The following is a 19,652-nucleotide window of genomic DNA, read 5'->3' as shown; positions in this document are numbered from 1 at the left end:
CACCGAAATTGCAACATATGTCCAGACATGTGAAGTATGTCAACAGACCAAGAGGCATTACCACAGCAAGAAGGCACCCCTACGTCCACTACCTGTGGAAGAGGTCTTCACCAGGTGGCATGTTGACATCCTTGGTCCCTTGCCAACAACACCAGACAAGTACAAGCACATTTTGGTCATCACCGATGCAGCATCTAGATGGTGTGAAGCCTTTCCCCTAAGAACTCAAGAAGCCACAGAGGTAGCAGATGTTCTCATGAGAGAAATATTTTGTCGGTATGGCGCTCCAAGGACCTTAATTGCAGACAGAGGTCAGAACTTCATGTCCAAATTAATCAAAGCTATTTGTGAACTTTTGGCTATCAAATTCACTCATACTAGCCCATACCATCCCCAAACAAACAGCTGTGTAGAAAGGCTCAATTCCTACATCAATCAATCACTAAGAGCCTGCTGTAACAAATCTCAAAATGATTGGCCCCGGTTTCTTCCAGGCATCATGATGGGCTATCGGATGGCCCCAAATTCATCAACTCAAAAGTCCCCCTTTGTTATGCTTTTCGGCCGAGAAATGAGAGCTCCACAAGATGTTTCGTTTATTCCAAAGGAAAATTTAGGCCACAACAACAAAAGCTATCTTTCAAATTTGCTTGAGGAGCTAGAAATTACAAGGGCTATTGCAGCTGAAAACACTGCTCGAGCAAAGGAGGTGTATTCCGAGCAATACAACCGTAAGGCTAAAGAGCCAGATTTCTCCCCAGGTCAAAGAGTTTGGCTATATTGTCAAAAAGTAGAAAAAGGCCTCTGCAACAAGTTAACCAAAAAGTGGTATGGCAGTTATTACATTGTTCATTTAGGTCCAAATTTCACCTACAAACTACGCCGAAGTTCTGACGACAAATTGCACAAACCATTGGTCCATGCCAACCGTCTGAAGCCATATTTCAATCCAGCTGATCGTCCACAGTATCCACCAGAACCATACCTCAACAACAGCAACAATATGGATTCAGACGTCATAGATGACAATGAGGAACCAATGAGCGATCCACAACTTGACAGCAACAATGCAGAGCCAACAAGTTCAACCCAGGATCAATCACCTAAAGGTAAGGAAGTCAATTCAAAAACTAAGGCAGGAAATCCAAGGAATCCAACTCAAGAGAAGAAAGGCGTTCAGGAAAGCTCAGCAGGACCCAGTACAACAATTACAAACCAAAAACAGAGCACCCCAGGTCCAAGTAACCCCACCAAGAAGAAAGGAAATACAAACAAGGGAAAAAGAGGAGTAAACAGCAAACATCATCAGCCAAAGTCAAGGCCACAATCAGAATCAAGTCAGGTTCAACAACCAACACAACAACCAACGTCAAACAATGACGCCAAGGTTTTCAATCCTGATGACATTCACTCAATTCTTGCTTCCAAGAAAGCAAACAACAAAATCTACTACAGAGTGAAATGGACAGATCCAGAAAGAGGAAACACATGGGAATATGGCAGCACCATTCCAGACTCAATTCAGAGAGAATTTCACGTCAAGAGAAATATGCCAGGAAAACGACGAAAACGGCCACTAAAGAATCACAAATTTTTCAACCAAAGAGAATCAACACAAAACGATAAATCAGTCAATGTACTGTCAAAAAGTTTCAGACAGCAATCAATCATTACAGACCCAGTATTGGACGTTGAACCATACCCAATGGAACCTATACACCTACGAGAAATCAATCCAAATATAAAGAGAGTTATGGGCATTGAAATAGTTCAAGGAGACTGGTATGTCAAAGTCTCATATAGCTATGACAAAAGAGATCATAGATATCATACAGCGTATTTTGAAGCTGTTCCTCTCCACCTCATACAGGATTACCTCAATGAGAGCTGGGTGGATCTCTGTAAATAGTTTGATACTGACACCCCAGAGGATTATGATTCTCCTGGTGAATTACCCATCTATAAATCCAAACGCTCTTTTGCACAAGAAGAAGACTTCGAAAGTGTTAGCTCCTTTGTATACCGTGCAGTGCACACTGCTTACAGACCCACGTTACCATACCAATATTTGCTCCCGATATATACCTGTGGTCGCCGATAGCCATATACCTGCGAAAAATACAGGATCTTCTTTTTCAACGTGCATGTTATCTTGGTTGAAAGCTAGTTCCCCATCGACCATATGAACGCTGTTGACAACCTCTGGCTGCTGCATTAACTTCAAAGGCATGTATATTTGTGTCAAGTCATTTCACATTGTGTTACCTGATGACACTAGTTGTGAACAAATGGCATCAGCCTGATCATCTGAGTTATTTGCATCACAACAACTTTTGAGCATTGATCTGATCAACCAATCTCAAAAGCAATGTGAACTTAACCATCGCTAAAGCGAACCAGAATACACCGTGCGGACTTAACTTAACCAGCGAGAAGCGAAACCGAAATACACCGTGCGAGCGAACTTAACCAACGCGAAAGCGAAACCGAAATACATGCGTTATGGAACAAACATAAACAAGCGAAGCGAAAAGCCGAAATAAATCGTGCTGAAGCAAAACAAACTTAATCGGGCTGCGAAGCGAGGCGAAATAAACCAAGCGAAGCGAAGCTTAATTAAACCGAACCTCAGCCAAATGTACAGGCTGAGCAGAAGCAAAATGAACCAAAATTTGAGTGAAGTAAACTCAAACTAATAAATCAAAATAAACCAAAGCTAAAATAAAATAAAATTAAACGAAAAAAAATCCCTAAACAATTAAGATGTTTAAAATGTTGAAACTAACAAAATCAGCCAAATTAACAAGGTACCTAACAAATGGTTCAAAACAAAAAAAGTCAGTGTATGATTTCAAAACCAATGCACTTGTTAAATGCACAAGCACATGTATATATATATTTGCTTATACATAACATTTCTATCCTAACAGGAGATACTTACTAAATCATGTACATTGTGTTATTAACTGCCCATGCATTATTCCAGGTCATGACTTCAATATATAAACGTCACCTTATACAATGCACTAACAGACAATTTATTTGCAGGGTATTGTATTATAAACTTACTTCATGTACATTTTGTATGTATCCCGTACAAAACAGGAAAATATTAGAATTCTTATAAATATAATTTGCCACAAGCTTACTCTCATTTGTTTTGTATTTTCATACAAATCATCTGTCTGCATGGGATATGGACAAGTTGGCTCCAAAATCAGGATGTGGAACCATCACAAGGCCTCCTGGAAACATCAAGAACCAGAACACAGAGCCAAGACAAGCCAGATTCCACATCCAGACGACAGCGGAAGGAACTTGTGCCCCAATACCAAAGAGACAATATAATTACCATTTAAATATTCTACCAAGTTCCATCAACTAAGTTTATACCATTGTCCATCTAAGAATTTTTGGGGGGACCAAACTTTTTCAGACAGCGGGGAAGTTATCATGGAATAATAATTCATACGAAAATTCATGATTAATTATGACAACTACAAACAATATATTAGGATTCAGATATTAGGAAAATATAAATATAGAATATTAGTTTCATCATACTTCAGTAATAGCTTAGAGAAAGACTCAAGTCAAAAGTTGTAAAACTCATCTCATCTCACAGACATACTATTGAAAAAGGTATAAATTACGGCTACACAATTTCACAGATATTCAAGATAAAATCCTAGCCTAAGGTATTGAGGACTCAAGCTGTTAGCAACCCTTTCAGTAATTCAGAGTTATGACCAGACGATTAAATGAACTACCTTCATAAAGTAAACATGTCATCATCTATATTACAAAACTTTAAGCAAACACCAATTAAGGGTTATAAAGACATGGCCCACAGTAAATGCATCTTTTGTAATCCAAGCACCTATAATTGACACATCAGATTAGGCTCGTTAAGATCTAGCCCAGGGTAAGCATCCAAGCATCCAGTAAAAGTGCCAACAAGATAAGTGCCAGTTAAAATAGGATTAACAGGATTAAGAGTAATTGCCCTGTCTGGTCATTGAAGGACACACCCCATTTTGTATATTCTGTATTTGATAGGCTAATGTAGGTTACACCCATTTTTGTATCAGTCAACCAATCGTAATCTCTTTATTGTTTTAATTGTAGATAAAAAGTCTCTAACTGCATTTGTCCATCAGTAGGGTTTAGACTCCCAACACAGGTCAGCTCTAGCCCTATGCCCAGAGGGTTGTACCGACTCTCTGTGGCCACCCCATGTTATTCCGTTCTTGTAAATAAAATTGTGATTAGCTTCTTGTGACTTCAGACTCTTTGCTGAGTTAATTCCCCCAAGCAGACCAGCACGCCAGTTAGATAAGGGGTTTCACCAGAACCCTCACTTGGACCCAAGACCCTTATCATAATAGTATTTTCAATACTTTGTAAGGCCTCCTTGCAATGCTATACACGACTGAATGCATCTAGGTACACTACCGATCAAAGTTTTTAGGAAATTGTGTGACAGTGTATCCCAATATTCAACCACTTCTTTCTTCATATCCTCAATATTTCTAAGTCCTTTTTGGTTTATTCTGTCCTAGCTGGGCCAGTCTAAAACTTGAACATTTTTGTGTAGCCAGCAACGTGTTTTGGGTCGCCAACATGCTGGAAAATCCATACAGTGTTCGAGCCGTTGGAAGGAGGTAATCATTTAAGATATCAATAAATCGTTCCTTCATCAAATTTCAAGTGAAAATACACAACGGCGTCACTCCATTGATGATATCCCACCCACATGTGAATTTTATGTTATGGGTGTTGGTAGATAGGTTTCACGATATCTTTTGTCTAAATTTTCACACAGTTCAGAAAAAGCCAGACAGAACTTTCATCAGAAAAGAAAACATTATCCCAATCTTGATTTATTTTTGTGCATCTTTCATCAATGTTAAGTCTTTGTAATTCTTGTCAAAGGGTTTCATTACATAATATTCTTCATTAAATAATATTCTTCAAAGTTTTGTATACTGTAGACAGAGGAATGTCATGTCTACCAGCTAACTCTTTTGCATTAGTCACACCCCTTTCAAAATCATCTAGAACCATTTTCTTTTCTTTTCTCTTCTGCTGTCAAATCTGCCATGTCAGCAAAGGAAGTCGTCTGCTACACCAGGGGAGATAACTCTTGATGTGGTAAGGTTCATTCTTAAGCCTGCAAGAGTTGCCTCCCATATTGAGTACCTTACTACATAATGTAACACCTATTTTAAAATTCTATTATCAGTATAAGGAAACAAAGATTTCCTCAATAATTTCTGGGAAAATGTTAACTAAAGGACTGTTCATAATTTATGGCTAGGGGGGGGGTGATGATGATTTTTATGGAGAAGCATGTACAATGTGAATGCCCCCCCCAAAAAAAATTTATGTGCAAAATAAGTGACCCCCTGCATGTCATGTACAAAATCAGTACCCCCTCTCCCTTCCCATAATTTCTAAGCATAATTTTTAACATTTTTTTTATGTGCAAATTGCTGACACCCCCTCCCCAGTATGTGTGTACAAAATTTATGACCCCCTAGCTCCCTAGAACAAAATGGGTGACCCCTTAAAATCATCACTCACACACACACACCCCACCCAACCGCCCCAAGCCATAAATTATGAACGGTCCCTAAACATGAAACAATGATTCCAGTATGGACACTGCAATAAGCCACATGGGCCTTTGGTCCTGTAGAGGCTCTACAGGATGTGTAGTAGATGGAAACTGTGACTGTCCACTCAGTGAAATAAACATGCTATTGTTAGCCATATAGTCTCAATATATAGCATCAATGATGAACATTCAACCATCATGGGATCTCATAGGGTTGGACAGTTTCATTTCAACATATAACCCATACTCACTTTCAGACGTTCAATTTAAGGTTAATTTCTTTACCTCAGATTCATAGGTATTGTTGCAGATGATTACAAGGTAAATTATCCATTTGATATTTTAATCAGTTCAGGAAAAATGTTGTAGATAAATGGACTACAAACATCTGGCCTGCTGTGAAGTCACTTGCACCATCAATACTGGTATTCTGAAACTAGGGACTAGTATCGGTAACTATTGCTCATCAGGTACATTTCAAAAGAGCCTAATATCATATCTAATTAGTGAAACATTTAACCATCATGTAACAATCACTTGGACATCTAATAAGATGACCTCTTCCTAAAGTTGGGGATTCTTTAGCATACAGAGTGAAAGTCTCTCAAATACTTAAAGCCCCAAATATGCAAGACAAAATTATTTTTAATTGTTACCATTTTTTTCTAGGGTTGTAAGTGGGAAGAATGTAAGGAAGTGGTTCATACACTGTTACCTGTTTCATGTTTTCATAACTGATGACAAGAAGTGCCCGGTCTGGATGCTTGACTTTCATGGCAGACCAGCGGATGATGTGCTCCCACCAGGAGTTAAAGGGAACTGCAAGTAAGCCCAGCACCACTATCTGATTTGTCCATACTATTGTTAGAATCATTATAGGCCCTTGATTAATTTTATATCAGCATATTTCAACTTGATCGATATGAACAGTGTTTACATCATCATTTTATTGGCCTAGATACTAAACTATGTCTTAATTGATAAAAATTTGGAAGTAACCATAATGAATTAAGTCTCAGGAACTGAAACACAGATCCTGAGTTTGTGACCTCTCTCCACTTCAACACATTGACTGCCACCCGAGTATACTCGTAGTATCAATGTCTGGCCGAATTTGCCACTAAGAGTTATCTCGTAGCTACATCAATGGTATTTTGAAACAGGTTTCACATGTTGACAAAACAGGCACAAGAAGCAATCGTCTCCTGGCGGTAACAAAGAACGCCAGTGGACGTTTGTTTCTTGTGCCAATTTTGCCAACAAGTGAAACTTGTTTCAAAATACCAATTTACCACTACGAGATAACTCGTAGTGGCAAACTCATCCAGAATTGATTCTACGAGTATACTCGTGAAAGGCAGTCAACGTGTTAATACATTCAAATTGTTTCTTCATATAATCAGTTTAGTATGACAGCGACAATAGGGTGGAGAGACCATCTAATGACAGCTACAGTAGGATGGAGAGACCATGTAGTGACAGCTACAGTAGGGTGGAGAGACCATGTAGTGACAGCTACAGTAGAGTGGAGAGACCATGTAGTGACAGCTACAGTAGAGTGGAGAGACCATGTAGTGACAGCTACAGTAGGGTGGAGAGACCATGTAGTGACAGCTACAGTAGAGTGGAGAGACCATGTAGTGACAGCTACAGTAGAGACCATGTGGAGAGACCATGTAGTGACAGCTACAGTAGGGTGGAGAGACCATGTAGTGACAGCTACAGTAGGGTGGAGAGACCATGTAGTGACAGCTACAGTAGAGTGGAGAGACCATGTAGTGACAGCTACAGTAGGGTGGAGAGACCATGTAGTGACAGCTACAGTAGAGTGGAGAGACCATGTAGTGACAGCTACAGTAGAGTGGAGAGACCATGTAGTGACAGCTACAGTGGAGAGACCATGTAGTGACAGCTACAGTAGAGTGGAGAGACCATGTAGTGACAGCTACAGTAGAGTGGAGAGACCATGTAGTGACAGTGACAGTGACAGTAGTAGGGTGGAGAGACCATGTAGTGACAGCTACAGTAGGGTGGAGAGACCATGTAGTGACAGCTACAGTAGGGTGGAGAGACCATGTAGTGACAGCTACAGTAGGGTGGAGAGACCATGTAGTGACAGCTACAGTAGGGTGGAGAGACCATGTAGTGACAGCTACAGTAGGGTGGAGTGGAGAGACCTGACAGCTACAGTAGGGTGGAGAGACCATGTAGTGACAGCTACAGTGACAGGGTGGAGAGACCATGTAGTGACAGCTACACAGTAGAGTGGAGAGACCATGTAGTGACAGCTACAGTAGAGTGGAGAGACCATGTAGTGACAGCTACAGTAGAGTGGAGAGACCATGTAGTGACAGCTACAGTAGGAGGAGTGGAGAGACCATGTAGTGACAGCTACAGTAGGGTGGAGAGACCATGTAGTGACAGCTACAGTAGAGTGGAGAGACCATGTAGTGACAGCTACAGTAGAGTGGAGAGACCATGTAGTGACAGCTACAGTAGGGTGGGAGAGACCATGTAGTGACAGCTACAGTAGTAGGAGTGGAGAGACCATGTAGTGACAGCTACAGTAGAGACCAGGGTAGTGAGAGACCATGTAGTGACAGCTACAGTGACAGCTACAGTAGGGTGGAGAGACCATGTAGTGACAGCTACAGTAGAGTGGAGAGACCAGTGACAGTTACAGTAGTGACAGTACAGTAGAGTGGAGAGACCATGTAGTGACAGCTACAGTAGAGTGGAGAGAGTGGAGAGACCATGTGTAGTGACAGCTACAGTAGAGTGGAGAGAGACCATGTAGTGACAGCTACAGTAGAGTGGAGAGACCATGTAGTGACAGCTACAGTAGAGTGGGAGAGACCATGTAGTGACAGCTACAGTAGAGTGGAGAGGATGAGAGACCATGTGGAGAGTGACAGCTGACAGTAGAGTGGAGAGAGACAGCTACAGTAGAGTGGAGAGACCATGTAGTGACAGCTACCATGTAGAGTGGAGAGACCATGTAGTGACAGCTACAGTAGTAGTGACAGCTACAGAGAGACCATGTAGTGACAGCTACAGTAGAGTGGAGAGACCATGTAGTGACAGCTACAGTAGTGTAGTGGAGAGACCATGGAGTGACAGCTACAGTAGAGTGGAGAGACCATGTAGTGACAGCTACAGTAGAGTGGAGAGACCATGTAGTGACAGCTACAGTAGAGTGGAGAGACCATGTAGTGACAGCTACAGTAGGGTAGAGAGACCATGTAGTGACAGCTACAGTAGGGTGGAGAGACCATGTAGTGACAGCTACAGTAGAGTGGAGAGACCATGTAGTGACAGCTACAGTAGGGTAGAGAGACTATGTAGTGACAGCTACAGTAGGGTAGAGAGACTATGTAGTGACAGTAGAATGGTAAACATTGACAATGACACATGTTCACACTTTACCTACCTTTTCCTTCGAGAAATAATGGAACAAAGTCACTGAACTGTCCTTCATAATCAAGTGGTTTCAATTGAGTGAGATGATTGTAATATGAGACACAAATGTCTTTTGGGTCACGAATCAAGTACACTATCTTACACCCCAGCTCAAAGGTTTCCTTTTGGAGTTCCTCAGGGTATCTGTGAGTTGTCAGTGTCCTTGGTGATGCATGTCTCTCAATATGATCCAAAGGCATAAAATCTGTTATATGACCTTCCATGATTTCCTTAATCGGTGTTGAGTTTCCTGATCTCAGCATGGTTACAATTTCCCAAATCCAGTGGAATCCTGTACACAGCATATTGATCAAGTTAGCAACATTTAAATTACTTTCATTCTTACAGCAGAAATGTATGACCCTACACAGCAAAACTCACAAGCGGTTACCACAAAATGTTTTTTCTTTTAATGTTATATGGAGAACTAATTATTTTGGATTTGCAATTAACAGTTCTGAGACAGATAGTCTTGACTTTCCGGAAGGTCTTACCAGATTTGGGGTATGAACAAATATAGACATCATCAGATCTGGTGTTCATCGTCCTGAGGGAATACCAGTGGTCAGGTGACCCAGAAGGGGTCAGGTATCGTCCATCCACATCCTTCAGGGTCATTGAACACCCACCAGCATCTGGGAACTTGACTAGGCTCATTGGTTCAATCGTACCAACCAAACGTAGGTTTTCCTACAATATGAAACCAGTAAAACTGTCATTAGTCATTATTTCAAAAACTGCTGAGAATTAAGCATGTCCAAAATACTGGCTCTGGAGCACACCTTCCTGTAAAGCAATAGGTACAGAGAATAACATGCTTTTATGTTTGTTTCATTCAGCAGTCTGGAATATTCCAACCGTATGTGTAGATGGTCTATAACTACTCCAGGCTGGACGAGGCGATCCAGTGATTGACGTCATGAGCACAAATGGGACATGATGACATGCATCATCTAAGTCAGTGAGCCTAACCACCCGATCCGTAAGTTGTCCTTTAAGAAAAACATGGGTAGATGAAGACCACTCTCCACATGTATAATACTGAAGAGAAACTTTGATAATAGACACAAAGTAAAACAGCTCTGATATAGTTGAGAAGAGTTCAATGACAAAAAGACCAATGTGGGATCATGAATGCAAAGTTATACCTTTATTGCCTTAATGATAATGATTTCATAAAATTATCTCCAACAACACCTTGAGGCCCCACACTGTGCAGGGCGGGAGGTGACAGAGGTTGTTACAGTGTCCACTTGAAATCCACAAATAAAAGCCTAAAGAAACCCTGTATGACAATCTGAGGGAGGTGACTACAGTACGGACTGTAAGCTGAGGGAAGGTGACTACAGTACGGACTGTAAGCTGAGTGGAAGGTGACTACAGTACGCACTGTAAGCTGAGTGGAAGGTGACTACAGTACGGAATGTAAGCTGAGGGAAGGTGACTGCAGTACAAGGACTGTAAGCTGAGTGGAAGGTGACTGCAGTACGCACTGTAAGCTGAGTGGAAGGTGACTACAGTACGGACTGTAAGCTGAGTGGAAGGTGACTACAGTACGGACTGTAAGCTGAGTGGAAGGTGACTACAGTAAGAACTGTAAGCTGAGTGGAAGGTGACTACAGTACGCACTGTAAGCTGAGTGGAAGGTGACTACAGTACGCACTGTAAGCTGAGGGAAGGTGACTACAGTACGGACTGTAAGCTGAGGGAAGGTGACTACAGTACGGACTGTAAGCTGAGGGAAGGTGACTACAGTACGGACTGTAAGTTGAGTGGAAGGTGACTACAGTTCGCACTGTAAGCTGAGTGGAAGGTGACTACAGTACGCACTGTAAGCTGAGTGGAAGGTGACTGCAGTACGCACTGTAAGCTGAGGGAAGGTGACTACAGTACGCACTGTAAGCTGAGTGGAAAGTGACTACAGTACGCACTGTAAGCTGAGTGGAAGGGCACTACAGCACGCACTGTAAGCTGAGGAAGGTGACTACAGTCACGGACTGTAAGCTGAGGAAGGTGACTACAGTACGGACTGTAAGCTGAGGGAAGGTGACTACAGCACGGACTGTAAGCTGAGGGAAGGTGACTACAGCACGCACTGTAAGCTGAGTGGAAGGTGACTACAGGGACGGACTGTAAGCTGAGGGAAGGTGACTACAGTGCGCACTGTAAGCTGAGGGAAGGTGACTACAGTATGCACTGTAAGCTGAGGGAAGGTGACTACAGTACGCACTGTAAGCTGAGTGGAAGGTGACTACAGGACGGACTGTAAGCTGAGGGAAGGTGACTACAGTACGCACTGTAAGCTGAGTGGAAGGTGACTACAGTATGCACTGTAAGCTGAGTGGAAGAGCACTACAGTACGCACTGTAAGCTGAGGGAAGGTGACTACAGTATGGACTGTAAGCTGAGGGAAGGTGACTACAGTACGGACTGTAAGCTGAGGGAAGGTGACTACAGTACGGACTGTAAGCTGAGGGAAGGTGACTACCGTACGGACTGTAAGCTGAGGGAAGGTGACTACAGTACGGACTGTAACAGGGGTGGAAATAAGTTTAAAATTGCTAGTGTACTCCGGTACAGTGGCACATGTAAAGTCACTTGCCCTGATAATTTCCCCACTATACCAACCGTTTTCTTGCTGATTTTTTAAATAAACAACATAATAAACATTGGGAAGTCAACTGGACACCGGTACAGTGTGATATACAAATTTGCTTTCCCGACAGAAAAAACACTGGACTCGGCTGTTGGGCAATGGGTTATTTTCAACCCTGCTGTAAGCTGAGTGGAAGGTGACTACACTACGCACTGTAAGCTGAGTGGAAGGTGACTACAGTACGCACTGTAAGCTGAGGGAAGGTGACTACAGTACGGACTGTAAGCTGAGGGAAGGTGACTACAGTACGCACTGTAAGCTGAGGGAAGGTGACTACAGTACGCACTGTAAGCTGAGTGGAAGGTGACTACAGGACGGACTGTAAGCTGAGGGAAGGAGACTACAGTACGCACTGTAAGCTGAGGGAAGGTGACTACAGTACGCACTGTAAGCTGAGGGAAGGTGACTACAGTACGCACTGTAAGCTGAGTGGAAGGTGACTACAGGACGGACTGTAAGCTGAGGGAAGGTGACTACAGTACGCACTGTAAGTTGAGTGGAAGGTGACTACAGTATGCACTGTAAGCTGAGTGGAAGAGCACTACAGTACGCACTGTAAGCTGAGGGAAGGTGACTACAGTATGGACTGTAAGCTGAGGGAAGGTGACTACAGTACGGACTGTAAGCTGAGGGAAGGTGACTACAGTACGGACTGTAAGCTGAGGGAAGGTGACTACCGTACGGACTGTAAGCTGAGGGAAGGTGACTACAGTACGGACTGTAACAGGGGTGGAAATAAGTTTAAAATTGCTAGTGTACTCCGGTACAGTGGCACATGTAAAGTCACTTGCCCTGATAATTTCCCCACTATACCAACCGTTTTCTTGCTGATTTTTTAAATAAACAACATAATAAACATTGGGAAGTCAACTGGACACCGGTACAGTGTGATATACAAATTTGCTTTCCCGACAGAAAAAACACTGGACTCGGCTGTTGGGCAATGGGTTATTTTCAACCCTGCTGTAAGCTGAGTGGAAGGTGACTACAGTACGCACTGTAAGCTGAGTGGAAGGGCACTACAGTACGCACTGTAAGCTGAGGGAAGGTGACTACAGTACGGACTGTAAGCTGAGGGAAGGTGACTACAGTACGCACTGTAAGCTGAGGGAAGGTGACTACAGTACGCACTGTAAGCTGAGTGGAAGGTGACTACAGGACGGACTGTAAGCTGAGGGAAGGTGACTACAGTACGCACTGTAAGCTGAGGGAAGGTGACTACAGTACGCACTGTAAGCTGAGGGGAAGGTGACTACAGTACGCACTGTAAGCTGAGTGGAAGGTGACTACAGGACGGACTGTAAGCTGAGGGAAGGTGACTACAGTACGCACTGTAAGTTGAGTGGAAGGTGACTACAGTATGCACTGTAAGCTGAGTGGAAGAGCACTACAGTACGCACTGTAAGCTGAGGGAAGGTGACTACAGTATGGACTGTAAGCTGAGGGAAGGTGACTACAGTGCAGTTGTAAGCTGAGGGAAGGTGACTACAGTCACGGACTGTAAGCTGAGGGAAGGTGACTACCGCACGGACTGTAAGCTGAGGGAAGGTGACTACAGGGCCGGACTGTAAGCTGAGGAAGGTGACTACAGCACGCACTGTAAGCTGAGGGAAGGTGACTACAGCACGCACACTGTAAGCTGAGGGAAGGTGACTACAGCACGCACTGTAAGCTGAGTGGAAGGTGACTACAGGATCGGACTGTAAGCTGAGGGGAAGGTGACTACAGTACGCACTGTAAGCTGAGTGGAAGGTGACTACAGTATGCACTGTAAGCTGAGTGGAAGAGCACTACAGTACGCACTGTAAGCTGAGGGAAGGTGACTACAGTATGGACTGTAAGCTGAGGGAAGGTGACTACAGTAATGGACTGTAAGCTGAGGGAAGGTGACTACCGTGCATCGGACTGTAAGCTGAGGGAAGGTGACTACAGTAACGGACTGTAACAGGGGTGGAAATAAGTTTAAAATTGCTAGTGTACTCGGTACAGTGGCGCATGTAAAGTCACTTGCCCTGATAATTTCCCCACTATACCAACCGCGTTTTCTTGCTGATTTTTTAAATAAACAACATAATAAACATTGGGAAGTCAACTGGACACGGTACAGTGTGATATACAAATTTGCTTTCCCGACAGAAAAAACACTGGACTCGGCTGTTGGGCAATGGGTTATTTTCAACCCTGCTGTAAGCTGAGTGGAAGGTGACTACAGTACGCACTGTAAGCTGAGTGGAAGGGCACTACAGTACGCACTGTAAGCTGAGGGAAGGTGACTACAGCAACTGGACTGTAAGCTGAGGGGAAGGTGACTACAGTACGCACTGTAAGCTGAGGAAGGTGACTACACAGTGCACGACTGTAAGCTGAGTGGAAGGTGACTACAGGACCCGGACTGTAAGCTGAGGGAAGGTGACTACAGTACGCACTGTAAGCTGAGGGAAGGTGACTACAGTACGCACTGTAAGCTGAGGGAAGGTGACTACAGTACGCACTGTAAGCTGAGTGGAAGGTGACTACAGGACGGACTGTAAGCTGAGGGAAGGTGACTACAGTACGCACTGTAAGCTGAGTGGAAGGTGACTACAGTATGCACTGTAAGCTGAGTGGAAGAGCACTACAATGCGCGCACTGTAAGCTGAGGAAGGTGACTACAGTATGCACTGTAAGCTGAGGGAAGGTGACTACAGTACGGACTGTAAGCTGAGGGAAGGTGACTACAGTACGGACTGTAAGCTGAGGGAAGGTGACTACCGTACGGACTGTAAGCTGAGGGAAGGTGACTACAGTACGGACTGTAACAGGGGTGGAAATAAGTTTAAAATTGCTAGTGTGCTCCGGCACAGTGGCACATGTAAAGTCACTCTTGCCCTGATAATTTCCCCACTATACCAACGTTTTTCTTGCTGATTTTTTAAATAAACAACATAATAAACATTGGGAAGTCAACTGGACACGGGTACAGTGTGATATACAAATTTGCTTTCCCGACAGAAAAAACACTGGACTCGGCTGTTGGGCAATGGGTTATTTTCAACCCTGCTGTAAGCTGAGTGGAAGGTGACTACAGTACGCACTGTAAGCTGAGTGGAAGGGCACTACAGTACGCACTGTAAGCTGAGGGAAGGTGACTACAGTACGGACTGTAAGCTGAGGGAAGGTGACTACAGTACGCACTGTAAGCTGAGGGAAGGTGACTACAGTACGCACTGTAAGCTGAGTGGAAGGTGACTACAGTACGCACTGTAAGCTGAGTGGAAGGTGACTACAGGACGGACTGTAAGCTGAGGGAAGGTGACTACAGTACGCACTGTAAGCTGAGGGAAGGTGACTACAGTACGCACTGTAAGCTGAGGGAAGGTGACTACAGTACGCACTGTAAGCTGAGTGGAAGGTGACTACAGGGCCGGACTGTAAGCTGAGGGAAGGTGACTACACAATGCGACTGTAAGTTGAGTGGAAGGTGACTACAGTATGCACTGTAAGCTGAGTGGAAGAGCACTACAGTACGCACTGTAAGCTGAGGGAAGGTGACTACAGTATGGACTGTAAGCTGAGGGAAGGTGACTACAGTACGGACTGTAAGCTGAGGGAAGGTGACTACAGTACGGACTGTAAGCTGAGGGAAGGTGACTACCGTACGGACTGTAAGCTGAGGGAAGGTGACTACAGTACGGACTGTAACAGGGGTGGAAATAAGTTTAAAATTGCTAGTGTACTCTGGTACAGTGGCACATGTAAAGTCACTTGCCCTGATAATTTCCCCACTATACCAACCGTTTTCTTGCTGATTTTTTAAATAAACAACATAATAAACATTGGGAAGTCAACTGGACACGGGTACAGTGTGATATACAAATTTGCTTTCCCGACAGAAAAAACACTGGACTCGGCTGTTGGGCAATGGGTTATTTTCAACCCTGCTGTAAACTGAGTGGAAGGTGACTGCAGTATGCACTGTAAGCTGAGTGGAAGGTGACTACAGTACGCACTGTAAGCTGAGTGGAAGGTGACTACAGTACGCACTGTAAGCTGAGTGGAAGGTGACTACAGTACGGACTGTAAGCTGAGGGAAGGTGACTACAGTACGCACTGTAAGCTGAGGGAAGGTGACTACAGTACGCACTGTAAGCTGAGTGGAAGGTGACTACAGGACGGACTGTAAGCTGAGGGAAGGTGACTACAGTACGCACTGTAAGCTGAGGGAAGGTGACTACAGTACGCACTGTAAGCTGAGGGAAGGTGACTACAGCACGCACTGTAAGCTGAGTGGAAGGTGACTACAGGACGGACTGTAAGCTGAGGGAAGGTGACTACGCAATGCGCACTGTAAGTTGAGTGGAAGGTGACTACAGTATGCACTGTAAGCTGAGTGGAAGAGCACTACAGCACGCACTGTAAGCTGAGGGAAGGTGACTACAGTATGGACTGTAAGCTGAGGGAAGGTGACTACAGCACGGATTGTAAGCTGAGGGAAGGTGACTACAGCAACGGACTGTAAGCTGAGGGAAGGTGACTACCGTCACGGACTGTAAGCTGAGGGAAGGTGACTACAGGACGGACTGTAAGCTGAGGAAGGTGACTGATGCAGCACTGTAAGCTGAGGGAAGGTGACTACAGCAACGCGCACTGTAAGCTGAGGAAGGTGACTACGATGCAGCACTGTAAGCTGAGTGGAAGGTGACTACAGGACGGACTGTAAGCTGAGGGAAGGTGACTACAGTGCGCACTGTAAGCTGAGTGGAAGGTGACTACAGTATGCACTGTAAGCTGAGTGGAAGAGCACTACAGTGCGCGCACTGTAAGCTGAGGGAAGGTGACTACAGTATGGACTGTAAGCTGAGGGAAGGTGACTACAGTACGGACTGTAAGCTGAGGGAAGGTGACTACAGTACGGACTGTAAGCTGAGGGAAGGTGACTACCGTACGGACTGTAAGCTGAGGGAAGGTGACTACAGTACGGACTGTAACAGGGGTGGAAATAAGTTTAAAATTGCTAGTGTACTCGGTACAGTGGCGCGTGTAAAGTCACTTGCCCTGATAATTTCCCCACTATACCAACCGTTTTCTTGCTGATTTTTAAATAAACAACATAATAAACATTGGGAAGTCAACTGGACACCGGTACAGTGTGATATACAAATTTGCTTTCCCGACAGAAAAAACACTGGACTCGGCTGTTGGGCAATGGGTTATTTTCAACCCTGCTGTAAGCTGAGTGGAAGGTGACTACAGTGCGCACTGTAAGCTGAGTGGAGAAGGCACTACAGTAACGCACTGTAAGCTGAGGGAAGGTGACTACAGTCTGGGACTGTAAGCTGAGGGAAGGTGACTACAGTGCACGCACTGTAAGCTGAGGAAGGTGACTACAGCACGCGCACTGTAAGCTGAGTGGAAGGTGACTACAGGACGGACTGTAAGCTGAGGGAAGGAGACTACGAAGTGCGCACTGTAAGCTGAGGGAAGGTGACTACAGTCACGCACTGTAAGCTGAGGAAGGTGACTACAGTGCAGCACTGTAAGCTGAGTGGAAGGTGACTACAGGACCGGACTGTAAGCTGAGGGAAGGTGACTACAGTGCACGCACTGTAAGCTGAGTGGAAGGTGACTACAGTATGCACTGTAAGCTGAGTGGAAGAGCACTACAATGCGCACTGTAAGCTGAGGAAGGTGACTACAGTATGGACTGTAAGCTGAGGGAAGGTGACTACAGTACGGACTGTAAGCTGAGGGAAGGTGACTACAGTACGGACTGTAAGCTGAGGGAAGGTGACTACCGTACGGACTGTAAGCTGAGGGAAGGTGACTACAGTACCGGACTGTAACAGGGGTGGAAATAAGTTTAAAATTGCTAGTGTACTCGGTACAGTGGCGTGTAAAGTCATCACTTGCCCTGATAATTTCCCCACTATACCAACCGTTTTCTTGCTGATTTTTTAAATAAACAACATAATAAACATTGGGAAGTCAACTGGACACGGTACAGTGTGATATACAAATTGCTTTCCGACAGAAAAAACACTGGACTTCGGCTGTTGGGCAATGGGTTATTTTCAACCCCTGCTGTAAGCTGAGTGGAAGGTGACTACAGTGCGCACTGTAAGCTGAGTGGAAGGGCACTACAGTGCAGCACTGTAAGCTGAGGGAAGGTGACTACAGTCTGGGACTGTAAGCTGAGGGAAGGTGACTACAGTGCAGCACTGTAAGCTGAGGAAGGTGACTACAGTGCACGCACTGTAAGCTGAGTGGAAGGTGACTACAGGACCGGACTGTAAGCTGAGGGAAGGAGACTACAGTGCACGCACTGTAAGCTGAGGGAAGGTGACTACAGTGCGCACTGTAAGCTGAGGAAGGTGACTACAGTGCACGCACTGTAAGCTGAGTGGAAGGTGACTACAGGGACGGACTGTAAGCTGAGGGAAGGTGACTACAGTAACGCACTGTAAGTTGAGTGGAAGGTGACTACAGTATGCACTGTAAGCTGAGTGGAAGAGCACTACAGTGCGCACTGTAAGCTGAGGGAAGGTGACTACAGTATGGACTGTAAGCTGAGGGAAGGTGACTACAGTGCACGGACTGTAAGCTGAGGGAAGGTGACTACAGTGCGGACTGTAAGCTGAGGGAAGGTGACTACGTCACAGGACTGTAAGCTGAGGAAGGTGACTACAGTACGGACTGTAACAGGGGTGGAAATAAGTTTAAAATTGCTAGTGTACTCGGTACAGTGGCACATGTAAAAATCACTCTGCCCTGATAATTTCCCCACTATACCAACCGTTTTTCTTGCTGATTTTTTAAATAAACAACATAATAAACATTGGGAAGTCAACTGGACACCGGTACAGTGTGATATACAAATTTGCTTTCCGACAGAAAAACACTGGACTCGGCTGTTGGGCAATGGGTTATTTTCAACCCTGCTGTAAGCTGAGTGGAAGGTGACTACAGTGCAGCACTGTAAGCTGAGTGGAAGGGCACTACAGAGATGCAGCACTGTAAGCTGAGGGAAGGTGACTACAATGCGGACTGTAAGCTGAGGAAGGTGACTGTCACGCACGCACTGTAAGCTGAGGGAAGGTGACTACAGTGCGCACTGTAAGCTGAGTGGAAGGTGACTACAGGGACGGACTGTAAGCTGAGGAAGGTGACTACAGTACGCACTGTAAGCTGAGGAAGGTGACTACAGTGCAGCACTGTAAGCTGAGGGAAGGTGACTACAGTGCGCACTGTAAGCTGAGTGGAAAGGTGACTACAGGGCCGGACTGTAAGCTGAGGGAAGGTGACTACAATGCACTGTAAGTTGAGTGGAAGGTGACTACAGTATGCACTGTAAGCTGAGTGGAAGAGCACTACAGCACGCACTGTAAGCTGAGGAAGGTGACTACAGTATGGACTGTAAGCTGAGGAAGGTGACTACAATGCAGCACTGTAAGCTGAGGGAAGGTGACTACAGTGCAGCACTGTAAGCTGAGGAAGGTGACTACAGTGCACGCACTGTAAGCTGAGTGGAAGGTGACTACAGGACGGACTGTAAGCTGAGGGAAGGTGACTACAGTACGCACTGTAAGCTGAGGGAAGGTGACTACAGTATGCACTGTAAGCTGAGGGAAGGTGACTACAGTACGGACTGTAAGCTGAGGGAAGGTGACTACAGTACGGACTGTAAGCTGAGGGAAGGTGACTACCGTACGGACTGTAAGCTGAGGGAAGGTGACTACAGTACGGACTGTAACAGGGGTGGAAATAAGTTTAAAATTGCTAGTGTACTCCGGTACAGTGGCACATGTAAAGTCACTTGCCCTGATAATTTCCCCACTATACCAACCGTTTTCTTGCTGATTTTTTAAATAAACAACATAATAAACATTGGGAAGTCAACTGGACACGGGTACAGTGTGATATACAAATTTGCTTTCCCGA

The 19,652-nt window shown here is 44.7% G+C and overlaps 1 protein-coding gene across 1 annotated transcript in view; it reads right to left on the bottom strand.

Annotated features, from left to right (window-relative positions):
- Positions 1-19,652, bottom strand: part of LOC124285924 (sulfotransferase 1B1-like) — a 61,103-nt gene that overhangs the window by 16,751 nt on the left and 24,700 nt on the right. Inside the window, exons 2-4 of the mRNA XM_046722200.1 lie at positions 9,574-9,769; positions 9,051-9,371; positions 6,336-6,439 (exon numbers count right to left, since the gene is read on the bottom strand). Of these exons, the coding sequence (XP_046578156.1) occupies positions 6,336-6,439; positions 9,051-9,371; positions 9,574-9,736 (588 nt within the window). The 5' untranslated portion in view covers positions 9,737-9,769. The remainder of the gene's footprint in view (positions 1-6,335; positions 6,440-9,050; positions 9,372-9,573; positions 9,770-19,652) is intronic.

The sequence above is a fragment of the Haliotis rubra genome, unplaced genomic scaffold, assembly GCF_003918875.1.
Source record: "Haliotis rubra isolate DU_JTF1 unplaced genomic scaffold, ASM391887v1 Scf370, whole genome shotgun sequence".
In the NCBI taxonomy this organism is placed as follows: domain Eukaryota; kingdom Metazoa; phylum Mollusca; class Gastropoda; order Lepetellida; family Haliotidae; genus Haliotis; species Haliotis rubra.
This window is presented reverse-complemented; position numbering and strand designations above follow the sequence as displayed.